The sequence below is a fragment of the Cariama cristata genome, unplaced genomic scaffold (genome assembly GCF_000690535.1).
Source record: "Cariama cristata isolate BGI_N322 unplaced genomic scaffold, ASM69053v1 scaffold19712, whole genome shotgun sequence".
NCBI lineage: Eukaryota > Metazoa > Chordata > Aves > Cariamiformes > Cariamidae > Cariama > Cariama cristata.
In genome coordinates, this window is record NW_009605738.1 from 15,029 (window position 1) to 34,048 (window position 19,020).

The 19,020-nt window shown below is 35.7% G+C and overlaps 1 protein-coding gene across 1 annotated transcript in view; it reads left to right on the forward strand.

Moving 5' to 3' along the window:
- Window positions 1-16,034, forward strand: part of SUZ12 (SUZ12 polycomb repressive complex 2 subunit) — a 28,404-nt gene extending 12,370 nt beyond the window's left edge. The window contains exons 6-15 of the mRNA XM_009696106.1: window positions 91-322; window positions 1,136-1,238; window positions 3,854-3,959; window positions 5,629-5,806; window positions 10,478-10,569; window positions 11,021-11,164; window positions 11,818-11,975; window positions 12,433-12,631; window positions 13,155-13,234; window positions 13,574-16,034. Coding sequence (XP_009694408.1) covers window positions 91-322; window positions 1,136-1,238; window positions 3,854-3,959; window positions 5,629-5,806; window positions 10,478-10,569; window positions 11,021-11,164; window positions 11,818-11,975; window positions 12,433-12,631; window positions 13,155-13,234; window positions 13,574-13,919 — 1,638 coding nt within the window. The 3' untranslated portion in view covers window positions 13,920-16,034. The remainder of the gene's footprint in view (window positions 1-90; window positions 323-1,135; window positions 1,239-3,853; window positions 3,960-5,628; window positions 5,807-10,477; window positions 10,570-11,020; window positions 11,165-11,817; window positions 11,976-12,432; window positions 12,632-13,154; window positions 13,235-13,573) is intronic.
- The last annotated feature ends 2,986 nt before the right edge of the window (window positions 16,035-19,020 follow it).

The following is a 19,020-nucleotide window of genomic DNA, read 5'->3' on the forward strand; positions in this document are numbered from 1 at the left end:
AGTGAAGGTATAAATTATGTAAGTGTTATGCTTAATGTCTTTACTTTGTATTCTAAAAACCTAAATGTTAGCTTTCTTGTTTTCGTACAGGATGTCAGTTGTCCGATCAGACAGGTTCCTACAGGTAAAAAGCAGGTGCCTTTAAACCCAGACCTCAGCCAAATAAAACCAGGCAACTTCCCATCACTTGCGGTTTCCAGCAATGAGTTTGAACCAAGCAACAGCCATATGGTGAAGTCTTACTCATTGTTATTCAGAGTAACTCGCCCAGGAAGAAGAGAGTTTAATGGACTGATCAACGGCGAAACTAATGAAAACATTGGTAACTTTAATCTTTAAGTATACTTTTACAAAGTTTATCTTGTAGGCACAGATACAGTTGTTTTGATGTGCAGCATAGGTCATATCCTGAGAAAGGCCAGTGATAGATGAGTGACTGAATTGCCTTCCATTTATTTTCAGTCTTTTTTCAACATGGGGCTAAAATACAGTTCATAGCTAGGAAATGTGCTTCCATTTTTGTGTAAATGGAACACCAGTTTTTACTAACGTGTGTTGGTGAAGGTGTGAGGCAACACTGTTGGAGGGTGAATGATGTAAGAGTGCCTTGTGGTTGCTCTGGCTGTCGTGAAACCTCCAGCAACACTGGTCACTGCTGACTCATCTGTAGGTGCTATCACGATCTCTCATCAAAACTAAATGACTAACCAGTAAAGAAAATACCTTAATAGCAAATTTTTAAAAGCAATTTTCTTAATCTTGTCAAGACATGCATGATATGTTGCATTACAGATGTTGCAGCCTTGGAGAGTGCGTGTAGCATGAAAAACTTTCTTTCTCACTATTTTATAGCTACAGGAGGAGGAAGATCAAACCCCAAATTCTTTATGCTGACAGTAACATGACTAAACTATAAATATGTGTGAACATGCCTAAAATACGATTACTGTTAAGCTAAGTGCTTATGGCTCTTTGCATTGCCATTGAGCTGTTCACTAAATACTATGTCCTTTTCCGTTGTGTGATACATCTGACATAATCAACAGCCGGTTATATTCTACAATTGCATAGAAACTGTTTGATCTTTTGAATTTATGCTTATATAATCATTTAATATCATATTTCTTATGTACAGATGTCAATGAGGAGCTACCAGCTAGAAGAAAAAGAAACTCTTCGAATCGTGAAGATGGGGAAAAGACATTTGTAGCACAAATGACTGTATTTGACAAAAACAGGTAATATTATCCAAAATAAATATTGTTTCTGTTAATTGTTAGGAATTTGTTTAATATTAAACTTAAGTTTGTTCTTTATTTTCAGTGTTGGCTGTCTTTGCCTGCATTTTTAGTTGGTATTTAAGAGCTTAGGCTTGTTGTCTTTAAAAAAAAAAAGTCTACAGGTTTCATAATGTACATTTTATACTGAGACCTGTTCAGTGACAATTGTAAATAATTCCCTGTTATGAACTTGCGTATTGTCCTGTGAATATGCATCAATTTGTCTGTTCCTTGTCAGTTTTTTGACAGATGTAATTTCTGTGGTTCTGTTAAAGATCAGTTACAGCATAATTAAAAAGGCAAACAAATAAAAAGTCTCTGAAATATGCTTACTGCTTACATTCTATTTGGTGGTATAATTTTCTCCATGCCCAGAATCTTACTGATGCAGTCACTGATCTTACTCTGTTAGCACCTAAAGAAGACACTAGTTCTCCATTACTATGGTGAAATCAAACAAGTAGTTAAAATCATGAAGGATTACTCTGTTGTGTACTTTAAGTGTGATGAAATATTTTAATATTTGTTATCTTGACACTGATTAATATGGTTTAAAGAAGGTGGAGTGGGGGGAACTTACATGTAACCATAGCTTAGAGCAATCCAGATAGTTCAGAGGATAAGTAGCTTACCATTTACTTGTAAGTGGACATTGTAGTTGTTTGCGCTGCAGAAGATGATAATACCAGCAACAGTCAGAATACAGTATATGAAAATAAGAGTTCTGTCTATAGCAAAGGTGTATCCCAGGTGGAGGTAAGTATCTAGATAATTTCTTTATTAGTAAAAATATAAATATAGCTTCAAGAAAAAGCTGCTTAAAACATAGGTCCAAGTGATTCTGACAAAATGATTGTTTATCCAAATATGGGTTTAGAAATCTTATATTTTGAGTAGAGTTTTCTTAAGAAATGTCTTTCTGTAATCTGTATCTTCTTAGAAGTCTTGACAATATTTTTTTCTTTTCTATTACTTAGTTCCACTGCAGAACTTTAATATGCTAAACATGATATGAACCATTAGGTGGTTTTGTAGTGGTGTTACATAAGCGAGACATTTTCAGCCATGCTGCTGTATAAGTGACACTGATTTGCAGCAGAACCAAATCATGCATAAAACCTGTTTTTTTAAAAAAAAAATTTAACATTTTACTTTATGTGGAAAGCCATCTTCAAAATATAAGCTATTAACTTTATTTATTATTTGTGGATTTTTTGTAAAATATGAGCTATTCATTTACGTTAACCTCTTGAAGTTATAGTCTTGTTTGATGGAGAAATTGGGAAAAGGATTATACATATCATGCAGAGCTAGGAAAAGTATTGTCTTAAGGCCATTATCTTCTCTATCTGTATGTTTATTTTTTACCTTTTGAAGCTCTTGTGGTTCTAAGTAGAATAAATGATGAAGGAGTTAGTGGTTTGCAAGATGACATCAAGAAATAGAACAAAAGGTCTCTGATGGCTTACTTGGTGCATTTATAGCTTTATTCTGCTGGGACACTTCTGCTGTAATATAGTTTACACGTAAAAGAAAAACATAGGCTGTAGTTTACCTGTCCCAATATCTCACTGTAGAATAAGGAAGGGTCTAGAAACAGAAGCAACCTTTTTCTGCAAGACACAGGTTCAAACTGTGTAACAGAATTTATCTACTTAGCAACAACTTGCTTAATTTGAATAAAGCTTCTGTAGCTTATGATCTGTTGTCAGGAATTCAGTGCCATTGCTTCAGAAAGTAGTGTTTCAAAAGAAAAAAATACAAAGTCTTGGGAAAGTAAGCTTGTATTGTATATTGATATTACTTTCTGATTTCTGTTGATATCTTTAAAACACATGTATCCATGAAAGTTTTTCCTGAGACTATACCTTTGATTCACTACTTTTTCTTTTTTGCTTCTGTGCTGTTCAGCAAGTGGCAACAAAATATTTAAGTTGGAATCAGAATTTCTCAAGCCTCACTGAACAGACTGCTACATAGGAGGAAGCAGGGTGAGATAGGGAGGAAAGTGAAAATGTAGCATGTTGGTTAACATGTTTGAATTACCCATTCTAGTGTATGTAGAGCATTTTCTTATTTACTTTTTGAAAGCATCATACTTTATATTTACTATGTTGAAGTCCTTGTAAGGTTACATCTGATATGGCTGTGATAGGAAGATAGGATTCTTTAGTTTTGGAGGCCTGATTAGAGGTGATACTGGTTTGCTAGAATAAAGTAGTTATTAATAAAGCAGGAAAAAAAAAAAAAGATGATTGGGGGGGTGTCATTCATATTGCTTTTTGTTTCTTCACAGGAAGATTCCCATCATAGTATTAATTTTGTATTAACAATAGCTTTCCTACATCTCTTGGAATTTCTTGGATGGAGGCTTTTGCATTAATGTTTGGAATTAGGCAGCTTTTTTGTTATGGATGGTGTTTACCTAAGATTCACATTTAGTTGCCAAATAAATTTACCTGAAAATTTATCTTCACGTTCATGGAAACTTACTGTGAAATATAGTCTGCATTTTAATAGGCAAACAGTAAAAATGAACTGCTTTACTCATAATACATACTTTGTCTTGACAGACGCTTGCAACTTCTGGATGGGGAATATGAAGTGGCCATGCAGGAAATGGAAGAGTGTCCCATTAGCAAGAAAAGAGCAACATGGGAAACAATACTTGATGGGAAGGTATGGGTTGTTTTAGTGGCTGAAAGGCCTGTCTTCACTTAAAATGGTCTGGATTAAGGCGGAACACAATTGGAAGTGCAGTCAGTGGCTGTTCCTCTGAAAATGCATTAAATGGAACAGGAAATAATCCTTCTCTTTCAGGCTGTATGGACGTAAGTTTTAATTTAGCTCTTGGTTTAGGAAAGCTTTGGCTACACTAGATCATTAATACAAGGAGATATTAACTGTAGGTTAACAGCTATCTGTAGGTATGGCAGCTATCTCTTTCAATTACTTCTGAACTTTTGTCTTAAAATCAGGCAAATTCAATGTTTGTTACTGTAATAAATTCAAGTTGGATAAATCAAAAGGAATGAACTGGAAAAGCAGAGTATTTTGGGAAAAGAAAGAGGAACCCAGAGCTTTCATAGATGTGATCTTACACATATACCTTAAGAGAATGCTGATGAAATTTAGTGATGAAAGGAAGCGGGTGTGTTGGTGTAGGAGGAGGTGAATCAACACTCGGTGATACAGTGAATGAAGGTGACTGTGTGCACTTATAGTCACATGCTCCTGTGTCCTGGGAGAGTATCAGTTGTAAGTGACTTGAGGAGAAGAATATGAAAATTCTAGGTGGTTGCAAAGTAGTTGTGTATCAACATGATTATATAATTATGAAAAAAACCAGAGATGATCCAAAGTATATAGTAAAAATATACTTAAAAGCTCTATTATTCTGTTCAGCCTTTAGCTGGAATACTGCTTCTGATTCTGTTAAACTATATTCAAGAAATTGAAAAAGCTAGAAAGAGCTTTTAGGAAGATCATAGGAGAAGATCCTCCACATGTGAATGTCTTAAAAAGATAAATATAAATTGCTGTAACTTTGTTGAATTGAAACAGGGATGTGTTTGCTTTCTGTTGTTGGGAGAATGCAAGAGTGGGTTTTTGTGCTGGAGAATGCGGGAGTGGGTTTTTGTGCTGGAAGTGCTACCCCAAAGAGAAAAGGAAAGAGTCATGTCCAAGGTGTTTTTTAACCCAGATCTGATAAGCACGTTGTCATCGGGTTTCTGTTTTTGCAATAGCATTTCTGTAAACTAATGAGGCCTAAATATAATAAAGGTCTTTTAAGATGAAATTCTGTCATCTCGTTGGTAAATTTAGGGTATGATACTTGATAATATTTGTGACTTGACTCAGATCTATTCTATTTCTTTATTAATATTAACTTGATAAGTGAGTGGAAAATAAGAATGTATCCACAGGAGAATATTACAATAGCATTTCTACAGCAGACAGTGGTACGTTTTTTAAAGCTTGTGTATTAGTATACGATACTGGACTTCAGAATTAGGAGTAGGTGTGAGTAGAAAAAGAGGTATATTTGCAGCAGGCTGGTGGCTAAGTGCTGTTTTTTTTCTCTAGTCAGAGTCCATGCTGTTTACTCTTTGGTGTTTAACAGTATGTGCATGAAGTGGTTGCTAGTAATATGCAGGAAATTTCATAGTCATCTTTTTCAGCTTTTTTTTAGCATATTCGAATGCGTATACTTATGTTGAAAACACAAGGACTTCAGGTGATTAAAAAATTACATCTGTCCCCATTCTGTGAATACTTTCTTATGATTGTTTTTGTACATGGGAAGACACTAATTCTGCTGTTTTATTTTTTATTTCCCCACCATCAGAGATTGCCTCCATTTGAAACATTTTCTCAGGGACCTACACTTCAGTTTACTCTTCGTTGGACAGGAGACACAAATGATAAGTCTACAGCTCCTATAGCTAAGCCTCTTGCAACACGAAATTCTGAAAGCCTCCCTCAAGAAAACAAGCCCAATTCTGTTAAACCTACTCAGACTATAGGTAAGCAAACATTGGTTTTGCTGCTGAATAATCATCTACTTGGCACTTCTGTTCTTCAGGGTTTCTGACTCACTGGTGCAACTGCTTTAGGTAATCTTAAACATGAAAAAGCAAAAATGAATGGGCTTTGTTGTAATCTGTATTTTCTACATTTTTTTTAAGGTAAGTTTAAAAGCTAAAAATAGTGGGGACTTTGAGGTCATGACAATATTGAAGTGATTGTATACAATGCTTATGAATCCTGATGTGAAATAAATCGGGGGAAACCTGTGAATAGGACTTCTGGGATTGTCTGTTCTGCTCTACTCATTTTAATTACTGTTTTATAAGAATTTGGATTTATAGTACTAATAAGTTCCTCTTTTATGCTTTGTAGTGCAAATAGCTTTAAAATTTGTCTATCAGATGATACATTTAGCTCTTGGAAAATGTAGCTGCTACTGTGAAATGTCACAGAAACTGTCTAAAATACATTGCATTGCATGTTTGTGGTGTAAAGGTAACTCAGGTTCTTTCAGTACGCTTATGAACTGGCGCTAATCTTGATACATAGTTTGATGTCTAGACATGGTGCCATGGTGGAAGCACAATATATCTATATATATTTATTATTTAGCTGCATTTTCTGCATATTCACACAAGTTAACAAAGACTTCTGTTTGGGCCTAAAGGTTTTTTTCTGCCTTTATTCCTTTTGGACAGTCTGAGGCTGTCTAGATAGCGTGCAGGCTTACAGTTAGTACTGTCAGAAAATAATTCTGTGTAGGTAAGAGAAAAACATAGCAAGTCTGCAGACTATTACTACAATGTGAGGTAAGTCTGTATTTGTTGTATGTAAATTAATCTGTATGTATTATTGAACTAGTTTCTCACTAGTCATTAACTAATGTTTAGAGCATTGTAATTTAAAACTAAATGCTTTTGAAGTTCATAATTTTTCAGTGATCTGAAATGTAACTGGTTTTGTTTACTTCTGCAAGTTCCTGTACGTTCTTTCAGAAGAGTTTACATACTGTCAAACTTTGTAAAACTCTGAACTGTTTTATTATCACTTTAAATGTATATCACATTGAAAGCAGTAGTGGATAGACTATTTAAAATTGCATCACTTAACCTTGCTTCATGGAAACACTTTTTAGTAGTATACAATGATTTTCATTTTACTTCTTTGCTTGGTTCATATTTAATGTAGTAGTGGCACTTCTGTGGAGTAACAGTGTCATTGAAAATTTAATGTAATTACCATTGTAATCTGATCCACTACTTTGGAGATTACATCATGTCAAAAACATCAATGCAGTCTGCTAATATTCACTGCAAATCTAGAATTACAGTTTTTGTTACCTTAATATATCCCATTATGTATTTAAACACAAGTTCAAGAGCTATTAAAAGGTCTAGAACCTGCTCATTCTGCTGTTGGTGGTACTAAAAAGCTTGCCTTGTAAAGCTGCTGAATAGCAAATTATATTTATGCTAAATTTACATAGGTGATTTAAGCACTGTTTTAGAAAAACTCGTAAAATGTCCTTTGTTTCTGTAGGTATATGTTAAAAAACCACGTATGTGTTCCGGATCACTTTCTTTATGGAAAGTCTTCTGGGAATATTTTGCTCAGTATCAGTACTGGGACTTACCTTGAAAATTTCAATGGACTTAGAAGGTTTGACCCTTATTAATTTTCAAGGAATGTGTGATAGCATACTTTTTTTAAAAAAAAATTCATGCATGGTGTAAAAATATTGACAGGCACATACTTGCTGTGAGATATTCTGCAGGAGATTGTAGTATTAAGATAGGCATTTAGGTATGAAAATCAACCATGTGTTTTTTTATCTCCTTCAAGACTTGTTTTGATGTTCTTGCAAAGTTCTGGGGTAGCTGCTGGGGCAGGGGTAACTGCTTGTATACTGCAGTCCAGTTAACTGAAAACTTCACTAAGTGATGTAGCTGTACAGCAGGTAGTGTGCTATTTGATGATAACTGTATCAAGAAATTAAGCTTAATGTAGTTTTTATATTTTTAAATACAAATTTGCCATTAATTTAGTTCAGTTGCTGAACTACAATTTTGTTAGTATGTTTCTAAAACTATATTTCTTCCTTGCTGTCCCAGAGCTTAGCTCAAAAAAGCTACTGCTAAAATACTTTTTGACACTAGATAGAAAAGGCACCTTTTTTTTTTATAGCAGTTTCCTATCTTGGAGTCATATTTAATCTGAAACTCCCATTTGATTCCTAAGTGGCAGTGGGGCTGGCCTAGATACTGTCTTTCTTTTGTCTTGCTCACAGTTGTTTGTAACTTTGGCTTGGAATGTTGTGTTGGCAGGTAAAGCCCAAGGACAGGTGGAAAACTTAAATTGTGCAGAAGACAACAGGCTGCTCCTGTTGTTTAAACACCTAGGAACATACCTAGACTCTTGACTGGCACCCTGCTCACTTCAGAGTAATCAGTAAGCTTGTAAACAGACTGGGACTGTGTGATTAAAGAAACTTCTAGGTCCCTATTACAGAATTAATTATCTGGAGTGCAGTGGTTCTGTCTCCAGGCTTAACCTGTCTCGTGGCATGTAGTCAGGCACTATTTGTGAAGAGTTGGTCTTGCTTGAAGTTTTGGGGTTTGTCTATGGTAGTATATCACAGAATTTGTGCAAAATGGTATTTCAGTCTGATTTTGTGTTGGATATATTAACTATGAGGTTTTAGAGCTGTAGTAGTGATAGCAAGGGAATGATTGTTATGGAAAAAAGAAAAAATTGCTTTTCCAAACATGCTTTTTGTGCAGTTGTATTGCAGTATATGCTGGGAAACTTTTGATGGGTCAACAATAGCTCACGTCTGGTGAGACTTTCTAAGAGTGGTAATTCTTTTCACTGCTTTTAGAGCTTTAGTGTTTAGTAATACAAAAGTTAGAGCAAGAAGAATTTCACCCCTACCTGTGCAGAAGCCACTGTTGAGAATGTTCCCTAACATCCTCAGCCAACTTACAGACATCTTTGTCTTTGGAAAGAGCACAAGAATACTTAAAATAAGATTGATTCCTGTCTTCTGAATTGAGTATGTTACCTGAGCTAGGGATTGCAGAGACTTGGGTTTCTTAAGTCAGGTTGACACACTTAACACACAAACATGAAGTAATTTCCAATAGAAGAAAAGCAACAGAAGCATGGGAGTACTTGAACTTTCACTATAAAAGTTGTTCTGCTTTCTCTCTACTTCCTCATACCAAACCTCCTTGTATTTTAGAGTTTCTTGGAGACCTATATTGTAATTTGTTAGGCAGGTTTTATGCTCAGACTTGCCAAAGAAATGGCAGTACGTTGACTAACTCTAGAGTGTGTACTAGTTCACTACATAATAAATATGGAGGCAACAGGGACATGGCAAGGCTGCATTGCTAATGTACTGATGGAACCCATTTTTTCTTGCATCAGAGAAGCTAAGTATTCCAGTAAATTGGGAAAGTTAAAGCAAGAGCCACCTTCCAAAATAGTACAGCCGACTCTTAATACGGGAATATATTGTAGTGCAATGCACAGTGTTGTGGGGTATTTGTGACGGTTGTGCTGTTTTCAGTCTCTGAATACCAAGAAAAGAGGAGAGTGAAAATAGTAGGAAACTTCTATCAGGTTCTGGTAGTAAAAGAAAAAGATCCAGTGTATCTTTCCCAAGGATATATGAATTTGGTGTTGTCGTTTTACTTTGGCATGTTTCCCAAGGCAGACCAGTGGAATAAAGACATCAAAGTCTCTTCTAAATGTGGCAGATTAAGCTTTGTTGTAGCTACAAAATACTGAAAGTAACTGAGCTATGCAATTCTAATTTCTCTGATGTGGTGTAGGCTTGAAGGGTCAGGCCTCCTCTCTTTTTTGTACAGAAAGAGGACTAAATTTGCCTGTTCTCCAAAATATTAAATATGAAATAAGTGCATGTTCTAGAAGATCTCCTTACGTCAGTAGAACTGACACTTGTTTTGCCATCTTTTTCACCATTCAGAAGCTAGTAGGTGTCATTATTTGGTTTCTCCTGAGGGTAGATTTATAAACCTACTTAGATACGTGAGGTTTCTTATTAATTATATGAAGTCAAATAATCTTACTGCAATTAAAATGGATGGAAGAGGCTCAGAGGCAACTAAGCAGTGCCATTACATGTGTAAAGAGTAAGTATTTGAGGAATAGGAGCTAAGAGTTAAAGTTTCAGTTAAATATTTTGCATGTCACTTGCATCTCATGCTGTTGTCAGTTGTGTGGCTTGGGAATCTTCTGAAATTGAATTTAAGCAATGTATTTGCAAGGCAGCCATCTGAAAGCAGTGTTTCTTTTGTATTTCCCAGCCACACCTGCTTTTAGAATTCTCTGTTAGCTTAAATGGAGTAAGAAAAATGTTGGTTTTTACCTGACCATTTTTAAGGTCTCTGAAGGATTCTCCAAAACTGGAGATACATCTGGTGTTTAAAAGTGGTGTATTTGTCTGTAGATTTGTGAAGGAAGCTGAGCATCAGGACTTCCTTGTTGCTGATATGAGCTGCTTATGTCAAAGTACACTAGAGTAGCCCATTTCCTTCAGCAGCAGTGTGCCCTTCTCAGGACTTCCATACTTGAGTAAGAAACAATGTCTTTTTTTTCCTCTTCACCAAAGAAATGTATGTCTATACGTGGGTTTTTTTCAGCTGTGAAAGAATCTTTGCCAACAGACCTTCAAACAAGAAAGGAGAGAGATGTTTTAAATGAACCTCGACAAAAATTGCGAATATTTTACCAGGTATTGAAAACAAGCATTAGAGGGAACAACTCGAATCTAAATATTGCATGGAATTAAAATGTTCTCTTCCGAGCTGGGTGGAAATTTCCATTTGCCTTTTTAGTGGATGCCTTAAGGGGGTCTCAGATTCATATATTAAGAGCCATTCCACATATTTCTTCCTGCAGGAAGTATTTTAGAAAACTGATCTTCCTGGGGGCATGTCTGACGTTCCAAAATACAAAGGACATCTCTTGTTAGACATCTGGAGGGGGACAGGTGGTCTCTCTATGGGGAAAAAATTCTTGAAATACCAGTGTTTCAGTACACTGAGCTGATGGAGTGTTCTGAAGAACTTAACTGTTACTGTAGCGGTCTCCTGACATTATGTCCAACTTTGTTTTGAGGGTTGGGAAGTTAATGAATGAAATGCATTTGATGCTAATACTACCTATTCCTTTGTTTGCATCAGTTCCTTTATAACAACAACACAAGACAGCAGACTGAAGCCCGAGATGACTTGCATTGCCCGTGGTGCACACTGAACTGTCGGAAACTATATAGTTTACTTAAACATCTTAAACTTTGCCACAGCAGATTTATCTTTAATTATGTTGTAAGTAATCTTTTTGTAGTTTAGCACTATGAAACACTGTACAGTCTGTCACAGATAATACAAATGCAGTGATTCTGTTGCTAGCCTGTTAGGTTGTAGGACTGTATCTACAGGTTAAATGCAGCTTTCTTTGAGTGTTTTGTGAATGTTTGCCTGTTACATGGGAAAGAAAAATTTGTGGGTTTGATTATATTTATTTTCTTCAGTGTATTTTAAATAATGCTAATCACTGGAGGATGAATTCTACTATAGCTGCTGCTTTTGTGTTAATATATTCTTTTTATGTATTGTAGAAAGCAATGTAAGCCACATTTGGTTGGAAGTTTCTTGAAGCTTTAGGAAATACAGAAATGTTCTAATTCGTAGGGTGCTTGTTAGCAATCTTTTGCTGATATTTTCCTTACTTTTTTAATTAGTTCTATTCTGAGTGGTTTTATATAAAACAGTAAAATGGAACAGAGCAAGGAAGCTTTAGTATAATTTGTTTCTAGAGGTTAAAAATTATTTGGGTGTTGTAAAAGGAAACTAGAGCTATGTCAGGTTATTGATAGGGTGATATTGAAGGTATTCAGAATTGAAAAGCTTACTTGCTTAAACCTCCTGATGTATTGTCATTACTGTTTGCTAAGTATATTTGCAATTATCTGTTTCAGTATCATCCAAAAGGTGCTAGGATAGACGTGTCCATCAATGAGTGTTATGATGGTTCCTATGCAGGAAATCCCCAGGATATCCATCGTCAACCTGGATTTGCCTTCAGTCGCAATGGACCAGTCAAAAGAACTCCTATCACACACATACTTGTTTGCAGGTAGGGAGATGGAAAACGCAGTCTATCTGTATTTGTGTAATATAGCATAGGGACCGGATTTGTGAAACCTAGGGATTTGTAAATCTGTAGGTGCACATAAACAGTGTTAAATGTTTATGCAGCAGTTTATGACTAAACAAAATGTTTTTGAAGGATGATGACTCCACCTGTGATTTTTCTACATCTTTTCAGTTGAAGTGTCTATTCATAATGATGTAACCCTTCTTAACTGCCTTATCCTAAAACTTTTCTTCCCCAAAAGGTGGAGTGTGGGTTGGAGCGGGGTGTTGGGTTTTTAACAGGGTTTATTTCACTGCTGGTGATTCCTGGCCTTCCCAGCAAAATTTTTGCAAGCTAGAGCTTAAAAAAATAATTTATATTAATCAATTACAGTTCTTAGCATTTGCATGTTTGATATGATGGTTGAAAGCAGTTACTTTTTTTTTCCTTCTGCTAGGCCAAAGCGTACGAAAGCAAGCATGTCAGAATTTCTTGAATCTGAAGATGGTGAAGTAGAACAGCAGCGAACATACAGCAGCGGGCACAATCGGCTATATTTCCACAGTGACACATGTTTACCTCTCCGTCCACAAGAAATGGAAGTAGACAGTGAGGATGAAAAGGACCCTGAATGGCTACGGGAGAAAACCATTACTGTAATTATTCCATTTATACAAAATTATTTTAAATGATTGTGGTCTGCAGTTGTAGGAAACAAATGGGGCACATATTGTGAAAATGATGCATTTACTTTGAGAGAAGGTATAAAATTTTGTCATGCTGAGCCACTAATGATAGAAATTCATGGAATAAAAGTTTGTATTTTCAAGTATGTTTTCAGTTGCAAAGCTCACTCAGTCCATATTTGTCCTAACAAGTTTTCTTTCTTTGTGGCTGGTTTTCTCTTTCAAAGAGGAGATGCTGGTATCACAGGAGTATACAGTGGGATGTGTGTATAACATGGAAGTAATTTATTATCACTGGTCTCTACATGATACGACTTTTTTCAGACCTTTTTGGCTGCAGTGCCTGAATTTTCAGCAGTAGTTATTTCTGTGATGTATAGGTGGCATAAGTTGAATTTTAGGTGTGCTTTCACTACTTGTCAGCAGACATGCAGTTCTGATGAGTGTGTTTGTTTCTTTTGCTGTCCTTTCTCCCAATCCTTTATCTCTCCAGCAAATTGAAGAATTTTCTGATGTTAACGAAGGAGAGAAAGAAGTGATGAAATTATGGAATCTTCATGTTATGAAGCACGGGTATGTTACTATGCTTCATTTTGATACAAATAAATTATGGTATAGATTTGGTTGACCATTTTGCATTGCAGTTCACTAAGTACTTCAAAATTCAGTTAGCTCAGTTGTTTAGGAAAGGATCATTAATGGATAATTTGGTAACAAGCTTTTGACTGTTTAAGCTTTCAAAAAATGTTCTTGCATCTAGTAGCCTTATGGCTTTGAAAAGAAAAAACATTGCAGATGTTGAGACTATGTAATAGATGGCCTATGCAGTTACATTGATAAACCATGTTGTAGCCTATCTTTCTGTTTTTGAAGGTGTTCTACTTGCATAATGGTGACTTTCTAATTTGACAGGTTTATTGCTGACAATCAAATGAATCATGCCTGTATGCTGTTTGTTGAAAATTATGGACAAAAAATAATTAAGAAGAACTTGTGTCGAAACTTTATGCTACATCTGGTCAGCATGCATGACTTTAACCTCATCAGCATAATGTCAATAGACAAAGCTGTTGCCAGGCTCCGAGAGATGCAGCAGAAGTTAGAGAAAGGAGAATCGGCTTCCCCAACAGATGAGGAATCTTCCGAGGAACAAAGTGGGACAACAAATGGATATAGTGAAAGTAACATGAGAGAGAGGATTTTGGAAATGGATAGCGTCTCAGGTGTCACAAAACAGAGCAAGAAACAAAAGCTCTGAAGTCAGAAGTCAATTGCCATTCAACGGACAAGCATTGAAGTGACATTCTAGGGTGCATGAGCTCTATAAAGAATTACACACAAAAATACAGAAATTCCAAACAGGCACTGCTGGATGGAAATAAATGATTTCAACAAGGATATTGTTTTAACAGGGTTTCTATTCATTTAATTATGCAAGTACTACATGTATATCGGTTTTGGTGATGTAATGACAATATTCTAAGAGTTTGAGCATGAAGAGCAATATGAAAATCTTTTTGTAATTTTAGTAATTAGTGTCTTAAGAACTTTATGGAATTTACATAATTTAAGTATATGTAAAACCATTTTTATATTAAGATTTTTGCATCTGTATCTGGCTGTTTTTCCTACCATGAAGTTGTGAAACATTGGGGAAAGGGGATTGGGATACAGTTTCTGCTTTTTTTTTTTTTTTGAGAAATTCTCCAGTTATCTTTTTGTGAAAATTACCATCTCACTATTTAAAGTTTAACCTTGATCCTTGTATTTGAAATCATTTATCAATTGATCATAAATTACAAATTTTATTTTTTTTTTTTTTACACTAAAATTATCAAAGTTGGCGAACTTAGCACTTCCTTTGTCTTGTGCCTGTTTGGAAAGATCTTGGCTTTTCCCGTTACAGACACAGTGAAGTACCACCTTGGCTTTTTGAGGTTACCAGCAGTTTGGTTTTCGTGGATAATTCTGATGTATTGATCACCCAGTGTACCATTTTAAACTTGAACATTAGCTCCTTTATATTTTTATTACACATTTACACAGCTACACAAACTATTTGATGTAAACCCTTTTTACTGGGGTTCTGCGTCATAGTGTGCCATGCTAAAGCCGAGAGTCTATAGTCAGTAGGTAGGCATTACGTCAATTAACTTCAAAAGAAGTTTATGCCTGCTGTTTTGCCTGAGTACAGACTGCAAGTCCAGGCCATAGGTTTAGCTTTGGCTTTCGAGATGCCACTCTTGAGGGAAAAATGCACTGTAAAATTGGACCAGAAAATGTGTTGCACTTCTTATGTAAGTATTCTGTGATGTATTGTATTCAATACAGATACTAAGATGCTGACTAAACTATATTTGAGCAGTTTTGCACTGCTGTTAACACATTTTATGCATACGTTTACAGATTTTTTCCAATGGAAAGTGGTTTCACTACTGGTACAGTATCAGCACCGAAGGGTTTATTCCAGCAAGCACTGTGGTTGAGTGACATCACCTCAATTTTTTATTATCCTTAAAATATTGCATTTTTCATATTCTTTATTTATAAAGGAACAATGCTGCTGTAAATACAGGTATTTTTAATTTTTTATTTCATTCCATCACCATGAGATGCAGTTCCCTATTTGTTTAAGGGGTATATAAGCTTTCTAATGGTGTCTTCAGAAATTTATAAAATGTAAATACTGATTTTGATGGTCCTTAAGATGTGTTTAACTGTGAGACTATTTAACTAATGGTGTGGATGTGATTTGTCATCCAGTATTAAGTTCTTAGTCACTGATTTTGTGTACAAAATAGGAAAGAGGGAACCTGCAGCTTTCATTACAAACTTCTTGAATTTGCCAGTTCTCTGAGTTTTAGCAAACTCTAATTTTGCCTCTGGATAGTACATCAAGCATTTCTCTCTGGCTTTAATTTGCTAAAGCTGTGCACATATGTAAAAAAATAGATTATTTTAGGGGAGATGTAGTTCTAGAATTATTGCTTATGTCATTTCTTAAGCAGTTATGCTCTTAATGCTTAAAAGAAGGCTAGCATTGTTTGCACAAAAAGTTGGTGATCCCCCCAAAAATAGTAATGAAATTACTTCTGTCCAGTAAACTTTGTATGTCATGTCAATTTATAATAAAAGCTGAAAAAATCCCTTTGTTTTCTATTTATAAAGATGCCTTTTCTATATGTACCTTTGATAGATTTTGAAGATACCATGTAAGCTGGTCAAAAAGAATTTGAATGGTACAGTAGATGTAAAAACAAAACAAAACCTCGAACAAAAAACAAAACAACTTCAGTTGTTTAAATGAACCTTTGTTTTTACATTAAATGTTTTATTTGAAATTGGCTTTTGTACATAAAGTTCAGTAATATAAAATCTGCCAGTGATGGTTGTCCAGTCATTTTGTGTGCATGCAGAAAGGCCACAAGCAGCACCTTGTATAAACTTTCTCTTCTGCATGTCTTTTAAAATTTGGATACGTGTTCTTCCTTTGCTGGATTGTTGCAAAGGTAGCTAAGTTTGTGTCTGGGCTCTTTGTTATATTTAAGGTGTCTCCATAAATTACCAGGTTTGTAGCCGGATTATAAAAACTTTCCTTCTCCTTTCTCGGGGGTAGAGTTGGGTATTACTGTTAAGAACTGTAATTTAGATAACAGAAAATGAAACATACCACTTGTGTCAGTTATAAAAATACAACTTGTGCGTTTTTTACATGCAAGCGGTTAATGTTTCAAACAGATTTTACGAGATACTTAGTTGATTTGGAGCAAAGTTCAAATGAGTATCAGTTTAAAACAGTGCTTCTCTTGGACTGTAGAGGATGGATACTCCAGGTACTGCAGAACAAAATGAGTAAGGAATTGCATTGCTTGGCTGAACGGTGACTGTTGAATAGCAGACACTGAAAACCTTTTTCCATGTTAGAAATAATTCAGATGCTGAAATACAGGATATGAAAGATTCTGTAAACTTGACTTCAGACTGCAGTTGTCCAGTATGCTTTCATGTCTAAAATTGGCAAGGTTCTAATCTAGCCTTTAATATGTTCATGGCAGATTTTAATGATGTTTTGTATTTGGTGATCATCTGAACACAACAAGTCTGTGAACTCCAAGTTGGAACATAACATATGACTTGAATATTTAATTCAGTGCATTAAATACTATATTCAAAACTGTTAGATTCATTTAAGTTGTTAACCTTAAGTGTACATTGCTTTGAGTGTGTCTTGAATGTTATCCTTGAATTTTTGGGAGGGTGAGGTAAAGATTCACTGCCTGGAGTGAAGCAGTTACAAATAATTTGAACTGTTCCAATTACTTCAACAAAACAAAACCCCCAAACCATAACAACCCACCCCAAACCAGCCATTTGATTTCACCTTTGAGAATGCAGGAGCCATTCCATGAGGACAATTTTGACGATATTGTTCAAAGTTAAGTATTTCTTAATTCACAGAACAGTTTGGTGCCATCTTTGACCAGTGCTTGAATGAAGGTGTTCCTGTTGGACCAGATCCTGGTTATAAATCTGATACTGCATGGTTTCACAACCAAGAAAACAAGAGCTGTGAATGAAGTAGGTAAGTCTGCCTTCCATGACCGGTATCTGCCATTCTTAAGTTGCTTGATTTGTGGCTGAAGATGCACTCTTTAGGAGAAATATGTGGTATCTTATTGTGAAGAAAGTTCTTCATATGAATGGTGCATTTATTGAGAGAAAGCTACCAAGTCAGCAACCTTTCTTACCGGTGTCACAAGCTGTTTTTCTTTTAAAAGAGACTAAAGAAATGGAACAGGCTGCAGGTAAAGCAGAACTAAGGGAATAAAGTAAAGCTGTGTGTTAGTTCAACATGGACTTTATTTGAAGGGTATTAAATACCTCTGCTGCTTGCTAAGTAATGGTGGCCAAAAACTACCATTGTATAAGAGCTGCACCTTTTAATGCAACAGTAAAACAGAGACACATTAGCTGTGATGGAATATTGAGGAAGGTAGTTTACAGATGCTGTAACTAATTTTTAAAAAATAAGGAAAATTATTTCTGCAACAGATGTTAGTCAGCATTGGAACTTCAGCTGGAAATAATGGTAAATGCACAAGTGAGAAACCTGAAAAGTTGTCTGGCACTTCTGAGGGACAAGATAAAAAGGGAGAAACCCTTAAAGATGGCTACAGTGCTACAGAATACGGTTTCTTATGTTCTTGTTAGAATGCAGTGATGCTTAGCTTTATGCCCCAATAAATAATGTACTAGACCATACACAGTTGAGGGATAAAACTTTATTTAAAAAAATTCAAATTTCACTTGACACATTAAGTCTTAGTTGAGGTAAGTGAATGTACTAGCTTAAGAAAACAACTTTCAGGATTGGATTTTGTAAGCAGTTAACACTGTTGCTTCCAAGGCTCCAATTGCTAGAGGTGAAAAATCGTAAAAGAAGCGTCAAGTTTTCTATCTAGCTGAACTCCTCTGTGGAAGAACAGAATTTCACCCTTTTTCATTGAAGCCTGTTCTGATTTGTTGCATACTCTGTTACTTTATTACTCGGGCCTCTTGCCCTGAGACTCTTCATCTCATCCCAGGTTTGGAAGGTGCAGCACTAAGAGGTGGCTGAACAGTACCTAATTTGCAATTTGGATAGCTAGGTTTAGGCCACGTTAAAAAACAAAAAAAAAAAAAACAAACAAAAAACCACCAAAAAAACCCAAAAACCACCAAAACCAACCCAACATTGGCAGGCTGCCCTTGTTCAACACACAGCTAAAGACTGAAGTTGGAAAAAGTATTTCTTCTATTGACATCCTCAGCTCTCAAAGGGAGCAGCAGAAGCCTCCCGTGGCTCTTCACAGTCATCTCAAGCTGCTTTGTATGTATGTTCTGAACAAACCGACAAGGCATTACCATCTCTGGAAGTACCTGAATTCAAGGCTTAAGCTTTATTTTCCAATATGCAGAATTGATAGTCTGACTAGCCCTTCTAAAAGCAGATGAAAAGGTACCTGACCTGTCGGTACCTCAGAAGTGTAGCTATTCACAATTTTAGTTTCCATATGCTAAAAGTACTAAGTTACAACTAGTACCTGACACCTGAAGTGTGTAAGTAAAATTACCAGCACTACTAAGTAGAGTAAGATTTAAGTTGGCTGCCAGCTGCAGTGCCAGCCTGATCCTCTCCAAACAGGACTGATACAGTTTGATCATCTACTTGAACCTTCCTGGCTATAGGAAAAGAACCTATTTTAAAAGTATTGAAAATACTGTTCACAGGATAATTCAAAGGAACGCTGAAAGTACAGAATAAGCTAGTATTCTCTTACACCCTAACAGTGAAATAGTTAAGCTTGAAAAACCAAGAA